We start from the raw sequence: 19,553 nt of genomic DNA, 5'->3' as shown, positions 1-19,553 counted from the left end.
GAAACACTTCCCGTTTCCCTAAATCGTTTCAGGCAAATGCCGGGATGGTTCCTTTGAAAGGGCACGGCCGATTTCCTTCCCCGTCCTTCCCTAATCCGAGCTTGCGCTCCGTCTCTAATGACCTCGTTGTCGACGGGACGTTAAACAACACTAACCTAACCTAACTTCCCGGCCGATTAACCATATGAGGGGCGGCGGGTGGAATTAATTGTTATATAAATATTCCTATTATTTATGCTGCTGTTTGCCGTTCTCAACACTGGCTCTCTAACTACAATATTGGCAACCAGAAAGTGATTAGCAAAACGTGAAGCCTGTAATTAGAATTCCTAGTGCCCACTTCATCTGAGAAACACACTTATAGCTGCAGCTTATAGCTCTGATGAATTAGGAGATTGTCTGGGATTTATAATCAAAAACGGTCGTGAAAAAACGTTCTGTATTCTGAAAGTCACAGATGAAAACAAAAGAATCCTCACAATCTAACTAACAGAGCAGTTCAGAGTCTAATGCGCTGATGCAACTATAAATGTCCAAATTAAATGTTTAAATGAATGCTCGCCACAATTTGATGATTAGGTTCATCCAACGCCACGCTAAATAATGGTAGAATGTTTGTCCCGCGACGGCACGTGAAAATACTACAATATGCAAACTGAAGATCGATAATTAAAGTCATCCCAGAATTAACACTTCACTCGAAAATGATTTCATGGTTACGCGTATCCCGAGTAACTTAATACGGCATCCGAGGCTGTTTGTAGCAATGATACCGACGCGACGCGACTCCCGACACAGGTGGCGTGCTATTCAGCGTCTGGAGAGAACTGGGGCCTTGCTTCCTCGCGCAGCGTTCTTATATATAAAGCCGCTGTGCGGACGGCTAAGGGAACGCCTGATCAAATCGGCTCTTCCGGCTAGCCGCTGGACTAGTAATGCACCAATTTAAGTTACCGAATAAATCATAGCTTCTTTTGCTGATGGCCGATGAAGCTCTTAATTTAAATGTGCATTCAGCACACAGGTAAGTAATCATAATAAAAGTTTGACGTGGCTAAGTTAAATATTTTGGGCGAGAGAATTAATTTAATTACACTGCACGCAGTAAACGAGCTCTGAACTTGCCCTTTTGAGATACGCTATCGCTATAGTTTTATAGTTATTTAAATGAAACTTCTCACATCTTTATGACTATAGCGGATCTCCATTCTACTTAAATATAAACATCCTAGCCTTATTTATTAGCCTACTTAATCTATCTTGCTTAAGTTTTAAGACAAAAACCAGAAAATTATGAATTTCAACTAAAATCTTAATTTGTGAGATCCAAAGTACTGTTTCTATTAAATTATTATTGAAAAAGAATCTAAGTATAAATTTTTAAATCTCTAGCTCTTTTCTGTTGCGCCAATGATTTTTACAGAAAAACGTCCAAATTTCGAAAATAGTTAAAGTTATTGAACTGATATTCAACACATATTAATTTAGTATTACTCCTGACATGCTAGAAACATTTTAGGTTATTTACTTGATTTTTAAAGTATTTTGCAACATTTATGACGTCAGAGCTAGTTACAGCGGACTGGCTGGCACACAATGGAAAGACTGATGTGCATTTATTACGGCGTGAGTAGGCTGCTTCCCTACAATGCGTCGCCAATTGTAATGTTCAGAGGATCACCATGTCTCGCGATGACTTCATTGTTCATGTCGTCTTTCAATAAAAGTGTAATTTCTGTTCGTCTCATAGTGCATTTTTTTCAGTCACCATCTGTGCTATACTGTAGCAGTTTCATCGAGCTACGTTCCTTGCAGTGACACATCATGCGAAAGCTACTTTCGCCCTTAAGTTTTCAACATCAGTGCATGTTTCCTGAAGAGGAGCAGTTGCCTTTTCAGTAGTTGGAGGGGACAACAGTCTCGATAAGCCAATTTGGCCTTGTGTTGCCATGTTGGCACTGCAGAAGGTTTAAAGCACGGGGGAACTGTAGCACCTTTATTTTCCGAGTACTTGCAGCTCTACGTAATGACGACTGCGTCCCACTGGGTAAAATATTCCCGAAGTATAATAGCCCCCATTCAGGTTTCCGGGCAGGGACTACTCAGTAAGATGTTGTGCAAAGTAAAAACGAAACTGACTTTTAGGCAGTCGGTACTTGGAACGTTGTATCCATTAATCATGTAGGTTTGTTAGTGAACTTGAAAAGAGACATTAATATGTCAAAGTTAGATATAGTGGGAATTAGTGTAGAGCGGTGACAGGATGAACGGGATTTCTGCTCTGGTGATTCTCATCAATATTCAAATATAGATATGAAGGGGTAGGTCTAATAATGAATGTGAGTAAACTACTATTAAGAGCAAAATGTACGGACCATTGTAACCAAAACACAAAATCATGACCCACGGCGGTAGTACAAGTATACACTCTGTTCAAAAGTATCCGGACATCTCCTAGTGGACATTAATATAGGATGTGAAATGAAATGTCGTGTGGCTAGGGGCTCCCGTCGGGTAGACCGGTCGCCTGGTGCAAGTCTTTTTGGATGACGCCACTTCGGCGAGTTGCGCGTCGATGGGAATGAGATAATGATGAAGACAACACAACACCCAGTCCCTGGGCGGAGAAAATCTCCGACCCAGCCGGGAATCTAACCCGGGCCCCTGTGCATGGCATTCCGTCGCGATGGGCTACTCAGCTACCGAGGCGGACAATATGGGATGTGTCCACCCTTCACCACCTTTGGACGAATTGAACTCCGCTGGAGATAGTTTCAATGAAGTGTCTGAAAGGTGAAGATTAATTAACTAAGCCGGCCGGAGTGGCCGAGCGGTTCTAGGTGCTACAGTCTGGAACCGCGCGACCGCTACGGTCGCAGGTTCGAATCCTGCCTCGGGCATGGATGTGTGTGATGTCCTTAGGTTAGTTCTAAGTTCTAGGGGACTGATGACCTCAGAAGTTAAGTCCCATAGTGCTCAGAGCCATAATTAACTAAATATCACTGAAGGAAAAACTGTGACCAGCAGCCCTTTTTGGCGAAATGATTTACTTCAGAGTAACTAGTTTAGGAGCAGGGACCATCGTCAACTGTATGGATTACACACTTTTGTCTCAAGGAAAAGTTTTGGTTTATACATTAAAGCATAGAAATCGGCTTCAAATGGCTCTGAGCACTATGGGACTTAACATCTTAGGTCATCAGTCCCCTAGGACTTAGAACTACTTAAACCTAACTAACCTAAGGACATCACTCACATCCATGCCCGAGGCAGGATTCGAACCTGCGACCGTAGCAGTCCCGCGGTTCCGGTCTGCAGCGCCTAGAACCGCACGGCTACCGTGGCCGGCGGAATCGGCTTCATTGACATGTGACATGACGAACCACGAGCTAGACAACATCCCCTGCCAAAGTGAGACATGATAAGTGCAGTATCCGGGCAGGGAATAATAGTGCGAAAATTTGAATTTAGTTGTTGCGCTTTCTGGTAGAATTTGCGGAACTTTGAACTGGTGTAAGCCTGGTACATCGCCAAGCGAACTTTCGTATTGGACATCAGATTAAACGTCGACGTCAGTGTCGAGGTGATTCGTGGGCGGCGTGGGAAGGGGCAACTTTGGAAGGGATATGGTGTCGGTTTTAAGTATTTTCTTCCTACTGCGATCAAGAACACAAGACCTCGTCTCCGCTCTCCTTGTCTCCCTCCCTGTTTCTGGAAAGCACTTTTCAGAGAGGATGAAATGTCCAGTCACGAAGTTTCTTGCAGGAATAATTGCTTTGTGGCACGAATGAAGCATTCTATTTTTTGGTGACAACTCAGTGACTTCGTTCAGACACGCGACATTTCTCAATTTTTTTTCCCAGCGTGACCTCCCAGGCATTGGCGATCGCTGTGCACGTCTTAAAAAGCCCTGAGGCGGAACTCGTCACGCTCATTATGCGCGCCAAGAATTCCCATCTGTCTGGGAAAATGCGCACAGCACAAGAAACAATTGTAACATTAGTAAGCGTTCGCACGTGAGAGCAGACTGCCAAGAAAAACTATGACCTGCTTGAAACCAGTCAGAAGTGGTGAACAGTGGCTTGCATGAGATCATCTGACTAGAAAGACGTCACCTGCTAGACCTATGGCTGAACAGATTTCAGAATAACACGAGTTGAAACCGCAAAACCATTATACAATTATCTGTTGATTACTCTATTCCAGGAATTAGCCAACACCACCATTAAAAAAAAAAAAAGGAGACTTGGATGACAATAGTATCCATCACGCAATATAAATATTATAGTGATTTTTAAGGTTTTATTGAAAGTCCAGCATTTCAGATATTCAAGTAAGAAAAAAGGCTAGCCATGAGTCAGTCACGAAAGCTTTAAATGCGCGTGACTTCTGTAATCTATACTTAGCACAAGCCCTGATAAAATTTATGTTTGGAATACAAGTAGGTCAGTGAAAAACTGATGTTAAAACAATCCAAATCGCTTGAATAATAATAAAAAAAAGGGTGTAAACTTATTTAAGATCCGTTTTTAACAATAACTCGCTTTAGTTCTGTTAGAAGCTATGACAAAAATTGTCAGATAGTTTCGTTTTTACTCCCGTTAATTGTGAAATTACCATCTAAAACAACTAATAAATTTGACCTGGTAACAAAGTAAAAGAAACTAATCTGTTTTTCATCCACTTGTAGGTTAGCACAGATTTAAATTTAGTGTAACGTCTTTTTATCTAAATAGCAAAATAAAAGCGATGGTGAAAAGACCAGTTATTACACAATTTCATTAAGTTATAAATCACGATAAAATCGATGGTATATCGCATACGAGAAAGTCGACACGCGAATTTCGCTCGGATTGCAGTGTCTTTCAGACAGTATCATTCAGACAGTATCAGAAACAAAACTTTTACCGGGTTAATCTGGGGTTAATAGATTTGAACTTAACATTAGTCGGCGTAATTACATTACAGTTGCTAGTCTGAAATTTTTGAGGCCAGGCCAAAATCTTAAAAATACTAAGGTGACGAATGCGCATTCAGTACTTTAGTTGCAGTGAAGAACGTGTCGATTTAGAATTGTTGCAGGAAATTTGAAATATTCGGCATGCGACATAATTATTCTCTTGTATGTCAAGCAGTAGGATCAATGAACATTGCTGTAGTGACTGAGTAGCCCTACAAGTTTATGACTTCACTAAATTTGAAATAAGGTGTAATGAACTCAATCTTTATTGAGTATGTCAAACGGAACTCATTCAGTTATGTTCTAGTAATTGTTTCGATGAAATACACGGAGAATTACAAGCCATTTTAAGATTACGCCACTATAATGATTAATTTTGCGGAGGTTTTCCTAGACAATTAATGGAAGAGGTAGAACTCTAATGCCTGCATCAGTGATGAAACGGCAACGTACCGGCGGTAAACAGGATTGAAAATCAGTACATTACGCCTACAATGCACAATGATGGCAAGCCTCCTGCCCATACCGTTTCTGTAGATCCCATCTCTCGCAGTCTACTGACGCTTCGCAAAAAACAGTTAAGTCCACGTCTACACTAACGGAATGCGTTTAGGTAGGTAACATATTTCAGTAATTAACATTACAAGATCACAGGTTAAGGTAAGCGTGAGATAAGCCATCACAAATGTGAAATGCTGGCACATTATGTGTTGTACAGGTGCCGGATGTCTGTTTGTGGGACGGAGTTCGATGCCTGTTGCATTCAGTCAGTAGAAGGACGGTTAATGCTCTTTGTGGATAATACTGGAGTAGTCGCCCGATAATTTCCCATCTGCGGTCGGCTGGAGGCAGATCTGGAAATCGTGCAGGCCAAGGCAACACGTCGATACTCTGCAGATTATGTTTTGTTACAACAGCGGTATGTGGGCGTGTGTTATCCTGTTGAAAAACACCCTCTGGAATGCTGTTCGCCGGCCGGTGTGGCCGAGCGGTTCTAGGGGCTTCAGCCTGGAACCGCGCCACCGCTACGGTCGCAGGTTCGAATGTGTGTGATGTCCTTAGGTTGGTTAGGTTTAAGTAGTTCTAAGTTCTAGGGGACTGATGACCTCAGATGTTAAGTCCCATAGTGCTCAGAGCCTTTGAACCATTTTTGAATGCTGCTCAGGAATGGCACCACAACTGGTCGAATCACCAGGCTGAAGTACAATTTCGCAGTCAGAGTGCGTGGGATAGCCACGAGAGTGTTTCTGCTGTCATGCGAAATCACACACCAGACCATATCTCCAGGTGTAGGTCCAGTGTTTCTATTGTGCAGGCAGACAGGTGGCAGACCCTCAACTGGCTCTGACGCAGAACCAGGTTTCATCAGAAAACACAACAGACTTCCACTCTGCTCTCACACGAGCTCTCACCTGACACCAATGAAATCGCCAATGGCGGTGGTTTGGCGTCAGAGGAATGCACGCTACAGGACGTCTGTCTCGGATCTGTTCTTGAAGTAACCGATCTGTAACAGTTCGTTGTGTCACTGTGGAGCCAACTGCTGGTCAAACTGCTGCTGCAGATGCAGTACGATGTGCCAGAGGCGTCTGTCGAACACGATGGTCTTCCCTCTCGGGAGTGCCACGTATTCGTCCGGAATCCGGTATTCTTGCGACCGTATTTCTCGTGACTACCGCTGCCAGTAGTCACGTGTAGTCGCTACATGTCTGCCTAGTCTTTCTGCAGTCACGCAGAAGGAACATTCAGCTTCTCGTATCCCTATTACACGACCTCGTTCAAACGCAGTGACGTACTGATATTGGCGTCTTTGTCGTCTTAAAGGCATTGTTGGTTAGCACCAACTTACCACGTCCAATCTAAAAATTAACTAACGCTCACGACTGTTACAGTGTGTATTTAAAGCAAACCTGATTTACGTCATGTTAGTGGCGTTACTAGCGCCAATCTTATGCGACTGGCTACAATATAGCAGGTCAGCAACTGGAAGCAGTTAATTCCATAAATTGTCTGGGAGTAGGCATTAGGAGTGATTTAAAATGGAATGATCATATAAAGTTGATCGTCGGTAAAGCAGATGCCAGACTGAGATTCATTGGAAGAATCCTAATGAAATTCAATCCGAAAACAAAGGAAATAGGTTACAGTACACATGTTCGCCCACTGCTTGAATATTGCTCAGCAGTGCGGGATCCGTACCAGATAGGGTTGATAGAAGAGAAAGAGAAGATCCAACGGGGAGCAGCGCGCTTCGTTACAGGATCATTTAGTAATCATGAAAGCGTTACGGAGATGATAGATAAACTCCAGTGGAAGACTTTGCAGGAGAGACGGTCAGTAGCTCGGTACGGGCTTTTGTTGAAGTTTCGAGAACATACATTCACCGAAGAGTCAAGCAGTATATTGCTCCCTCGGACGTATATCTCGCGAAGAGACCATGAGGATAAAATCAGAGAGATTAGAGCCCACACAAAAGCATTCCGACAATCCTTCTTTCCACGAACATTACGAAAGTGGAATAGAAGGGAGAACCGATAGAGGAACACGAAGTACCCTCCGCCACACACCGTCAGGTGGCTTGCGGAGTATGGATGTAGATGTAGATGCAAAAGGATAAAAGCATGGCATAGGAACTTTCTAGAGATTGAAAACATGTGTAAACCGTTTGGAGAAAGTCAGCGTATTTCTAGTGAACTGACAGACGATGCTCACCAAAATGTTCTTGCGCAGCTTGAGGAAGTCGATTCGAGAAGTTTTGTAACTGCACAGCAGCGTAACTGTGCTTAATGTCCTCAAAAATCACCTGCTGCGGTAATGTGAGAGTCCGGTAAAAGATGTTTCCAACACAAACCACAGAGATGCAACTTCCTGAGACGTGTTAACCACACTGCAGAAACAACGATTTCCTGAAAAACTTCGTTTTCCGATGAGGCCAAATTTCTGGAACTGGTTTTGGACATGATGCCCGTATAGGGATGCCTGTGATGTTCACGGACACATGCGGGATAGCGAAAAACATTATGCCATATCCCTTGATTTCTTCTTCTCAGTCAAGGACTGTGTTGAGACCACTGAAGTTTGTGCTCTTTATTATTCCGGGGGCCTGACTGTCGACGTTATCTACATCATAGCTCCCGAAAAATTCGATCAGGCGTCGGTGAAAACTGGAAAGGATCTCTACAGCCTTCATGTAACGAAAGAAGACCACGATGAAATGCTATGATTTACGGGTAACAAAAATTTGGTGCCCTATGAGTTGTGCGTAATAGTAATAGTTAACTAAATTTATTAGTTTGAACACTAGAACTCTATGAAATAAGTTGTTTGTAAGTATAGTTGCTACAAAACATACAACTGAATGGAACTACCAGTACACTAATTAAAAAAAAGTTATGTTCAAGCTGGGCATAGGTTATACCTGACAACCGGAGTAAATTAATAATGGGTTCCTTTTACCGACCCGACTTGAATGATACAATTGGTGAACAGATCAAAAAAAGAAATCTTGAATCCCATTCCAAATATGACCCCATTGATACAGTTATAGTTGGTGGTAACTTCAATCAACCAACGATATGTTGACGAAAATACATGTTTAAATTCGGTGGTAGGCATAAACCAGCGTTCTAAATCGTAGTGAATGCTTTTTACCAAAAGTATTTTGTACAGTTAATTCATGAGCCCACTCAAAGTACAAATGGTCTCGAAAATCTACGTGACCTCTTAACAATAAATAATCCTTAGCAAACAGGGAGCATCATGACTGCTAGAGGTTCTAGTGGTGACAAGGTTCTGATAGCGAGACTGAATATCATACCATTCAAACCCAACAAAAATAAATGCAAAATACATCTATTTAAAAAGTAGATAAAAATTCCCTTGAGGTCTTCCTAAGAGACAGCTTCCATTTCTTTCAGTCTGAATATGTAAACGTACACCAGACGTGGCTTAAATTCAGAGAAAGAGTATCAACGGCTATTGAGAGACAAATATCAAATAAATGAATAAGAGATAATTCTGATCCCCCATGGTACATTAAACAGATCAGAAGCAACGAAAAAGCATGCCAAATTTAAAAGAACGTGGAACCCTCAATATTGGCGAAGGTTTCCAGAAGATCGATATGTAACCCGACCGTCAATGCGATATGTTTTTAATACATTCCACGACGAAAGTCTGTCTCTAAATGTGGCAGAAAATCCAAAAAGATTCTGGTCGTACTGCATATAAAACCTGTAAGTAGGATGTTAAGTATTTATGTTGGTAACGCCACGTAGTGCTCTGTATGAAAATCGCTGACTGCGCTGTGTGCAGTCTGTGGCTGGTTGGACTCATTGTTGGAATATTTGCTTGTGTAGTGCTGGGCAGTTGGATGTGAACAGCGCGTAGCGTTGGGCTGTTGGAGGTGAGCCGCCAACAGTGGTGGGTGTAGGCAGAGAGATGCCAGTTTTGAGAGCGGACGATCTGGACGTTTGTCCGTCAGAAAAAGGAAATTTGTAAGACTGCATGTCATGAACTGATATCTAAATATATTATGACTTTTGAACACTATTAAGGTGAATACATTGTTTGTTCTCTATCAAAATATTTCACTTGCTAACTATGCCTATCAGTAGTTAGTGCCTTCAGCGAGTAACGAAGATTTTTGTGAAGTAGGTGATTCATGAAAGGTATAAGTTATTGTTAGTCAGGGCCATTCTTTTGTAGGGATTATTGAAAGCGAGGCTGCGTTGCGCTAAAAAATATTGTGTGTCGAAACAGGGGAGAGAGCGCCAGGGCTGTGATACATGAACTGGGGTGGAAGTCATTAAAACAAAGGAATTTTTCGTTGCGGCAGGATCTTCTCATGAAACTTCAATCACCAACATTCTCCTTAGAGTGCGAAAATATTTTGTTGGCGGCCACCTACATAGAGAGGAATGATCATCACAATAAAATAAGAGAGATCAGTGCTCTCACAGCAAGGTTTAAGTGTCCGTTTTTTCCGCACGCTCTACGATGATGATGATGTTTGGTTTGTGGGGCGCTCAACTGCGCGCGGTTATCAGCGCCCTTACAAATTCCCAACTTTTGCGCAGTCCAGTCTCCCCACTTTCATGAATGATGATGAAATGATGAGGACAGCACAAACACCCAGTCATCTCGAGGCGGGTGAAAAATCCCTGATCCCGCCGGGAATCGAACCCGGGACCCCGTGCTCGGGAAGCGAGAACGCGACCGCGAGACCACGAACTGCGGACGCGCTCTTCGAGAGTGGAAAGGTAGAGAAAGCCCTTGAAGGTGGTTCAATGAACCCTGTGCCTTGCCCTTAATTGTGAATTGCACAGTAATCATATAGATATAGATGTAGTTAGGTAATAAGCTGATCGCAACAGATTAACGTAACCTAGTTGCAGCTTATGTAGTATATGGCAAAGGTCATATAAGGAAAATACACTGCAAAACAAAATTTAACTTCAATTTTCGAATTATTTAAACACTACTATTTACACCGTCAAGAATATTTTAATTTTTAGTAAAGCACTACCATGTGGGAGCACCACGTCTCCGTTTCTGAGAAACAGCGAGTGACCGTAAGGGCCGAGAGGACGACACTGAAAACAGTACACAAATCCAAAAGTAATCCAAAACGTGAAAGCCAAGAATCGGCCAAATCATGCAAACAAACCGAGAAAAAATCAAGATCAAGCGAGTAACTAGCGAAACTAATGTCGGAGATCGGAAAGCTTCGAAAATATCAACGTAAATGGACGAGGAAAATGCGCATACTTTCCTCCTAGCTTGCGGTGACAGAGGGTCTTGCCAGTTGACGCGAAGTGCACACGGTCTGTAACAAACAACTCTGAATGGCCTACCCTGGTGTGACCATCTGTGCCTGAGTCTGGCGAGGATTATAAACATTGTCACTGGACTAGCTAAAATCACAAATACATGCGGTATGTGCTGTCTGAATTTAAATTTGCTTCGCACCTGGCTCAACTTAATGGTCTTACCAGATATTAGCTTCATGCGCCATAAAAGTTACTAACGTTTACTACAACAGTGCAGAAGGTTGAGTTTCAACTCGTCGCTGATGGAATACGAAACAGATATACACAAACAGACATATTAAAAGCAATAATTAACAAATTAAACAGTAAAATAATTACCATAGCTTCAGATTGATTTCTGTCATTTCGTTAAACCAAAGTTTTCTACAATTTTTTATAATATTAGATCTGTATATTTTCTGACAGTTTAAACTAAAGAGCCAAATAATGTTGTTTAATTAACCTAAAATTACATTGCTCATCAAAGTATGAAAAAATTGTTACTTCAGTCAATTTGTAACTGCAGCCTTATCCGGCAGATTGTCATTCTTATTAAACATAGGGTCACATCGTTCCAATTTTTAATGTTTTCTTGAGACTTGCTTAAATATTCATGCAGTTCAGATTTCGAAATCTAATAACTACTGCCAACAGAGTAACTGTATGTTAGCAAATGAATTTCAGTGACCTCTTTTGTTTATTTAAACCTTTTAATGAATTAGTGGCAACAGTAACTAACAAAAACACTAGGTGTTTTTTTTCTTATTGCCACTAGTGGCAACAGCATTAGAACGTCAAACCCCGTGCATCGTAGATTAGATACACTTGTCTTCCATAGATCCCAAAAGAGGAGATCCTAAAGGATGTTGAGCGTGTCACAAACACTTGAAATGTTGCCCCTGACATAGACACATTTCTCCCTTAACAGTCGCTTTCAGATTTCTATGACTCAAAGTATCATTTAGCAACACACATGTGTATTCATTTCCTTATCCACTTCTGCTGCAGAGAACATAAGCTACCTAAAAAACCAAAGATGTTAGAGGGAGAGCAGTGCAGTGAACGGAATTGTTGAGGACTACCGTAATAGAGTTCCCTCAGACGATCACTTACAGGCTGGTCCCGGCGGAGGTTCGAGTCCTCTATCGGGCATGGGTGTGTGTGTGTCCTTAGGATAATTTAGGTTAAGTAGTGTGTAAGCTTAGGGACTGATGACCTTAGCAGTTAAGTCCCATAAGATTTCACACACATTTGAACACTTATTGATCACTTACAAAATAAATGAATGAAATACCGATAGCTGCGTCCTGAGCTGCAGTTCGTTTTCAGCACTTGTCTACACAAATACTAGGATAATTTAACAATTACGTAATTAATAGTTTTCATAAAGATGAAAACACAAGGCAGACAATACAAGAATTTACACTCCTGGAAATGGAAAAAAGAACACATTGACACCGGTGTGTCAGACCCACCATACTTGCTCCGGACACTGCGAGAGGGCTGTACAAGCAATGATCACACGCACGGCACAGCGGACACACCAGGAACCGCGGTGTTGGCCGTCGAATGGCGCTAGCTGCGCAGCATTTGTGCACCGCCGCCGTCAGTGTCAGCCAGTTTGCCGTGGCATACGGAGCTCCATCGCAGTCTTTAACACTGGTAGCATGCCGCCACAGCGTGGACGTGAACCGTATGTGCAGTTGACGGACTTTGAGCGAGGGCGTATAGTGGGCATGCGGGAGGCCGGGTGGACGTACCGCCGAATTGCTCAACACGTGGGGCGTGAGGTCTCCACAGTACATCGATGTTGTCGCCAGTGGTCGGCGGAAGGTGCACGTGCCCGTCGACCTGGGACCGGACCGCAGCGACGCACGGATGCACGCCAAGACCGTAGGATCCTACGCAGTGCCGTAGGGGACCGCACCGCCACTTCCCAGCAAATTAGGGACACTGTTGCTCCTGGGGTATCGGCGAGGACCATTCGCAACCGTCTCCATGAAGCTGGGCTACGGTCCTGCACACCGTTAGGCCGTCTTCCGCTCACGCCCCAACATCGTGCAGCCCGCCTCCAGTGGTGTCGCGACAGGCGTGAATGGAGGGACGAATGGAGACGTGTCGTCTTCAGCGATGAGAGTCGCTTCTGCCTTGGTGCCAATGATGGTCGTATGCGTGTTTGGCGCCGTGCAGGTGAGCGCCACAATCAGGACTGCATACGACCGAGGCACACAGGGCCAACACCCGGCATCATGGTGTGGGGAGCGATCTCCTACACTGGCCGTACACCACTGGTGATCGTCGAGGGGACACTGAATAGTGCACGGTACATCCAAACCGTCATCGAACCCATCGTTCTACCATTCCTAGACCGGCAAGGGAACTTGCTGTTCCAACAGGACAATGCACGTCCGCATGTATCCCGTGCCACCCAACGTGCTCTAGAAGGTGTAAGTCAACTACCCTGGCCAGCAAGATCTCCGGATCTGTCCCCCATTGAGCATGTTTGGGACTGGATGAAGCGTCGTCTCACGCGGTCTGCACGTCCAGCACGATCGCTGGTCCAACTGAGGCGCCAGTTGGAAATGGCATGGCAAGCCGTTCCACAGGACTACATCCAGCATCTCTACGATCGTCTCCATGGGAGAATAGCAGCCTGCATTGCTGCGAAAGGTGGATATACACTGTACTAGTGCCGACATTGTGCATGCTCTGTTGCCTGTGTCTATGTGCCTGTGGTTCTGTCAGTGTGATCATGTGATGTATCTGACCCCAGGAATGTGTCAATAAAGTTTCCCCTTCCTGGGACAATGAATTCATGGTGTTCTTATTTCAATTTCCAGGAGTGTATATGAGTCACTAGCAGATAGACTGTAGATTCTTCTGAAATAGAACACCTTTAGGTAAAAGAAGCTAATATGGAAATTTCAGAATTATTCGCAAATAAACAAGGCTTTAAAAATTATTCCATATTTTTAGAAGTGGTAGTAGGGACTAAAGCAAGAGAAAAATATTCAGTGAACATAGGATCTAAAATGTAGGTTTTAAGAGCTATGAACTCATCTTCACTAATGTGAAACGCATTTCGTTTATCGGAAATTCTTTGATATCACGTACGACGTGCAGAGTGCAATAAATGAATGAGAAAACTGCGGAACAGCATAGCTTATGAGGTTATCTGCTTGCTATTACATGCCGACGCACTTGTGACTCATTGCTAAGAAGGTGCTCAGTATGGTGTCAGTACATAGTAAGGGATGATTCTGTAGAACTTAATGTACCACGCTCACTCTGAAAAACTCCAGGTTGGTCACGGACGCCCTGGAAGGCATTAGTGACTCATTCCGGTAGTGTTTGTATATGGTTAATAGGGCTTGCATGCACGAAAGTGTCTCCACAACGGAAATCCAAGGTATTAAGATAGGGGGACACGCTGGCCTACAAACGTTAAATATGTGTGTGTGAAGTGTTCTCGGACTTACATAGAAACTGGGTTGGTGCTCCATCATACATAACGACATCTCTTGTAATAGTTCCTCCTCTAGGAGGAATGTGTCCTAAATTTTTTATTGCGTTCTGCAGGTCGTTCGAAAAATGAAACCGCTTGCAGTAGAAGAGATGTGTTTCACAGTAGCGAAGATGAACAAGTGCTCATAGCTCTCAAAGTATCCGTTTTACAGCAAATGTTTACTGGACTTTTTTTCTTGTTTTGCTCCATACTATTACCTCTAAAAATGCGGAAGAACTTTTTTTACCACACTGTATATTGTCGTTTAATAGCAATGATCTATTACTCATCTACGGGGAAAAGACTGAAGAAGCTAAATTTAAGACTTAAGTAACTGAGGAAAGATTGGCTTGTGAATGTAGCTTACCTATGCTCGACGGTTCCAGCCGTGAAGATGAAACTTAATCCAGTAATTACGTGAAATATGATCGGTACAGTTATGTATATGAAGGTAAAGGCTTGGTATTTTCCGAAACGTCCTAACTCTTCCAGTACCTCATCGAGTTCATACGCCATTTCAGAATCTGAAAAATAAGATAAACATATCTTAATAAACAAAAAATGACAAGAGTCCTTAAAATTTTTCATGACCACAATATTTTAAAAAGATATAGAGTTATGAAGCCTGTACGTGTTTCCAGAGGGATGACTTTCTTTAGATGATACAACTCCCAATAAATTATCCGGAAGAGATTTACGACAATTTGATGAGTTACGAATACTCGCAGCATTAAAGAAACTGTGTACGAAATACGTATGTAACCGTCAACAAGAGAGAGTCTTAATATGTTTCTCATAGTTGCTATATGAAGTCATTTCTTAATAACTGTGTGTTATTTTTTACATAAATACGAAATATACTAAGAATAGATACTAATTCGCTTCATCAGCAATGGATTTACTGTTTAGCTCCAAAATTTTTAAATAAACTGTGAAATACTACAGAAATTCTTTAATGTCAAATCGCAGTGACATTTTCCACAAATTTCACAAAACAATTTCTTCAGTCGTAGAATGTTATGTATCTGAAATGGTAATTGACTTTACCATAGAATCAACAGAAAATCAGTGGGGTTACACCATTCTCACTAAAGTAATAATACTCATAACAAACACAATATATCGTAAACTTTTTTCTGTTGTCATGCACATTTGTTTTACTTCACAGCGTAACTTTCATCCTTATCAACATGAAACTGTCGGCAAAACCTGGCAAGAACTCACCTGCTTTTCAGACTGACAATGATATTTTGTTCCGAATATCACAAGGCCAAAGAAGGAAGTAAAGTTGGGGTTCAACTCCTCATCGACGATGAAGTTATCACAGACAGATCACGAGCTCAGATTTGACAATAAAGTTTCTTTTGCCAGACAAAATAAACTGACGATTTCGTATTTTGAAATTGAGCGCTGTTATATGATAATGTGATTCTTTCGTTCTGCATTGCGAAACAGACAGAAGGATTTCGATTTACTTTTCATTTCCGTCACATGCCTTGATGGGCATAAATAGTGGCCCTTCCTCTTGCTTTGGGAAACGCTTAAATAAAATTATCTGTAAATACTGTGCCAGCAGCGATGGTGTGAGAAAGAGCTCGTGGAGAGTGCTCGTTGATCGCTCTCCCTGTAACCTTGCGCTGGTCAAAGGAGGACGTCCGTCTGGAAACGCCGCTGTCGAGTACATTCGTCCGCTGGCCTTGGCTGCGGGGGGTACCAGCTCACGTCGCTTCAGTGCCAGACTTGGCTGTTAGTACAGTTTTCAGCTTATTGACATGTAACTAGCAATATGTCGTGATTATTGAAAACCAGAGGCACACCACGCACGAAACTGGATCTCAGGCTTATCGTGACTAGGCGCATAAACCACTTACGTCATACCGACCAAAATTTCCAAACTGTCTGATGTTCTCTCCTATTATTTCCGAACACTACATCCAGAGGAACGTACGCGGGATATGTGAAGAAGATCAGTGGGGGCTAGGACGTGGTGGGAGGGCTGAGCTGAACCAGCACTCAGGAATGTTAATATCCACGGAAATATTGATATCAAGGAAATAATTTCAGTAATACACCAAGGGGGAAGCTTTGGTGGCACTAAATACTGAAGGAGAGGATTCCTCAAATGATAAGGAACAAAAATGGTCAGATGGACACCAGGCTGGAAATTGTTTCCAAGGGTGATGCACCTTAGTACACGGATTTCTGTCATTCATTCTTCTCACAGTTGAGGCTATCTTCACGGGACAGTGTCGTCAACCTTCACAACAGCCACCAGTGGGCTCAGGAGAATTCCCACGGTATGGTGGCAACGGACCATCAGCACCGGTTCAGCATCAGTACGTGGTCGTGGATTATTGACAATCGCCTCGTGGGTCCAGCAGTCCTTCCACAACGTTTCACAGGAGAGGAACATCTGCAGTTACTGCGGATATCCTTGCTTCTCCTACTGGAAGACGTGCCTGTGGTGGTAAGGAGGTGGTTACTACATGACGGTGCTCCAGTTGACTGGCCTTTTGAGTGTTGAGCTAAAACATTAGTACAGACAGAACGTTCCCACTTGCTTGGCGTGTTCGAATGTGCACTTTCAATCATTGAAATCTACACTGTCAAAGATCTTTTACCTTCTTCCCGAAGTGGGCGTGCCTTCTTTGGAACAGATTTTCGGACATATGTACATATAATCTTTTTTACTCTTTTTCCTCGCAGGGACCGTTTTCTGCAGTTTCTCCCCATTCACTAAAATCATCCTGTATATAGGAATATCGGACCCGTTTTGTGACAGGACTCAAGCTTTAGCAGATACAACTCAGCACGTCGTTCCTAACGAGGCGAAATCATGAGATGTAAAAGTAACTTCTGGAGCACTCGAATGGAGTGTTGCGTGGTAGTTACTATTCATCAAATAACGTGGTGGGTAATGATGACAGCTTCTTAAGGGTGTTAGAAGATGATGCTATTGTATATTGGAAAGCTGCATCACCAGAAATTGTAGCTAAATTCAGAGAGACTTGTAAAGGATGAACGTTAGGTGTAAGTAAAGGCAGTTGACTCGTGTTGCCAAGGGTTGTTTCGACTACGCTGCATAAGTTTCGCTGGGAAGCCCTTGCACATCCTGGGTACAATCATGGTTCCGTAGACAACTGCAGAAATTTTCCCATGAAGGCATTGACTATCTTATCTCAGAGTGAGATAAATGTATTAACAGTTATGGCGATCACTTCTGAAATAATAAACGGTTTACTTTTTTTTTTCATCTGCCTCATTTTCACTTGACTGCCCCTGATATGAACCGTTGGATACAGTCTTGAGCTCCACGAGACATTGCACATAAGTTGCTGCTGTATGTGCTAAAGTCGCAACGTCAGAAAGCTGTAGCGAAATACAGGAATGGACCCCTGAGCAAGGGCTTAACTACACTGGGGCAACCGGAAAATAGCCCTGTGGCCCCCGAGAATAAGGGTTCCCGGCTCTCGAAAAAGTGAAACAGAAAAAAAACAGGAATAATTAAAATGGGAAAAATTAAAAAACTAGTAAAATTTATCAGTCAGGTAAAGTATTTCTCTATGTTAAATTAAAATTCGTTTTGGACACTTCCAGAGCGAATCATGTACCTCCTTTACCCAAGTCAAAGATCAACCTGCATCAGAACTTGTGCATCAGTTTCGTGGGCTGTAGGACGAAAAGGGCCAACGGCCTTGCCGCAGTGGTAACACTGGTTCCCGCCAGATCACCAAAGTTAAGCGCTGTCGGGCTGAGCTAGAACTTGGATGGATGCCCATCCGGTCTGCCGAGCGCTGTTGGCAAGCGGGGTGCACTCAGCTCTTGTGAGGCAAACTGAGGAGCTACTTGACTGAGAAATAGCGGCTCTGGTCTCGGAAACTGACATACCGCCGGAAGAGCGGTGTGCTGACCACATGACCCTCCATATCCGCATCCGGTGACGCCTGCGGGCTGAGGATGACACGGCGGCCTGTCGGAGCCTGTGGACGGAGTTAACGTTTACACAGAACGAAACGGACCAAGTGAGCAAATTTTGCTGCCAAGGCTGTGACGGATGTGAAGACTTAAAGATGTATTTGCGAAATTCAAACTGGAAGGGTCTACATTACACACTTGGCGCGAATGAAAATCATAATATAATCCGCAATATGGAAATAGGCTACCTACTTTGAAATGAATTGTGCTAAAAACTTAACGAGTGTGGGTTAAATGCCTATCTATAAATAGAATCAGCAAATCACGCATAGTAACCATTAAAGGACCAGGAAGATTACAGGGCTAAATCACATTACAAACTGAATTGTAAAAGTCTAAGCAAAGTCATTATAGAATAAAAAAGAGGTATTTTTCAGTCGGTGACGAGGTGATTAGAGCTAGAGCACTATCTCCAATTGGGAAATGATAGGCACATCACAAAAAACCTAAATATGCGAGTTCGGACGGGAATTTGAATCGTTCTCCCGAATGCGAGTACAGTGTTTTACTACGGCATGTATTTTCAAGAAGAAATTAAATTATTAGAGCATCAACATAAAAAGTAAGTTACTTGGAACATAGTAAAAAGTGAGGCAGGAAAGTGAAAACAGAAAAATGAGGAACTTCTTAAAGATAGTTATGAACTGATCAAAGATAGCACCAAAGTTCTGCAGGCTATTAATAAAGCTTCGTTACATTCAAGCGCCAAAGGAACTGGTATAGAAATGCGTATTCAAATTCAGAGATATGTAAACAGGCACAATGCGGCACTGCGGTCTGCAACGCCTATAGAAGAGAACAAGTGTCTGGCGCAGCCGTTAGATCCGTTACTACTGCTACAATGGCAGGTGTACCGTGAATATCAGGAATCCGGTAACACATCAAATCTCCGACGTCGCTGCGACCGGAAAAAGATCCTGAAAGTACGGGACCAACGACAAATGAAGAGAATCGTTCAACGTCACAGAAGTGCAACCCTACCGCATATTGCTGCAGATTTCAATGCTGGGCCATCAACAAGTGTCAGCGTTCGAACCGTTCAACGAAACATCATCGATATGGGCTTATGGAGCCGAAAGCCCACTCGTGTACCCTTGATGACTGCACGACACAAAGTTTTAACGCCTCGCCTGGGCCCGTCAACACTGACACTGGACTGTTGAAGACTGGAAACATGTTGCCTGCTCGGACAAGTCTCGTTCCAAATCGTATCGAGCGGATAGACGTGTACGGGTATGGAGACAACCTCATGAATCCATGGACCCTGCATGTCAGTATGGGTGGAGGTTCTGTAATGGTGTGG

At 43.0% G+C, this 19,553-nt stretch overlaps 1 protein-coding gene and 1 pseudogene across 2 annotated transcripts in view; one reads left to right on the top strand and one right to left on the bottom strand.

The window, feature by feature from the left end:
* Positions 1–19,553, bottom strand: part of LOC126469860 (organic cation transporter protein-like) — a 241,660-nt gene that overhangs the window by 147,066 nt on the left and 75,041 nt on the right. For both annotated transcript variants that reach the window (XM_050097170.1, XM_050097169.1), the window contains exon 2: positions 14,643–14,799. In XM_050097170.1, the coding sequence (XP_049953127.1) occupies positions 14,643–14,791 (149 nt within the window). In that variant the 5' untranslated portion in view covers positions 14,792–14,799. The remainder of the gene's footprint in view (positions 1–14,642; positions 14,800–19,553) is intronic.
* LOC126471714 (5S ribosomal RNA) lies at positions 17,961–18,078 on the top strand (annotated as a pseudogene).

This window comes from Schistocerca serialis, chromosome 3 (genome assembly GCF_023864345.2).
Source record: "Schistocerca serialis cubense isolate TAMUIC-IGC-003099 chromosome 3, iqSchSeri2.2, whole genome shotgun sequence".
NCBI classification, from domain to species: Eukaryota; Metazoa; Arthropoda; class Insecta; order Orthoptera; family Acrididae; genus Schistocerca; species Schistocerca serialis.
Note: the sequence above shows the minus strand (reverse complement) of the source record. Positions and strands in the feature narration are given on the sequence as shown.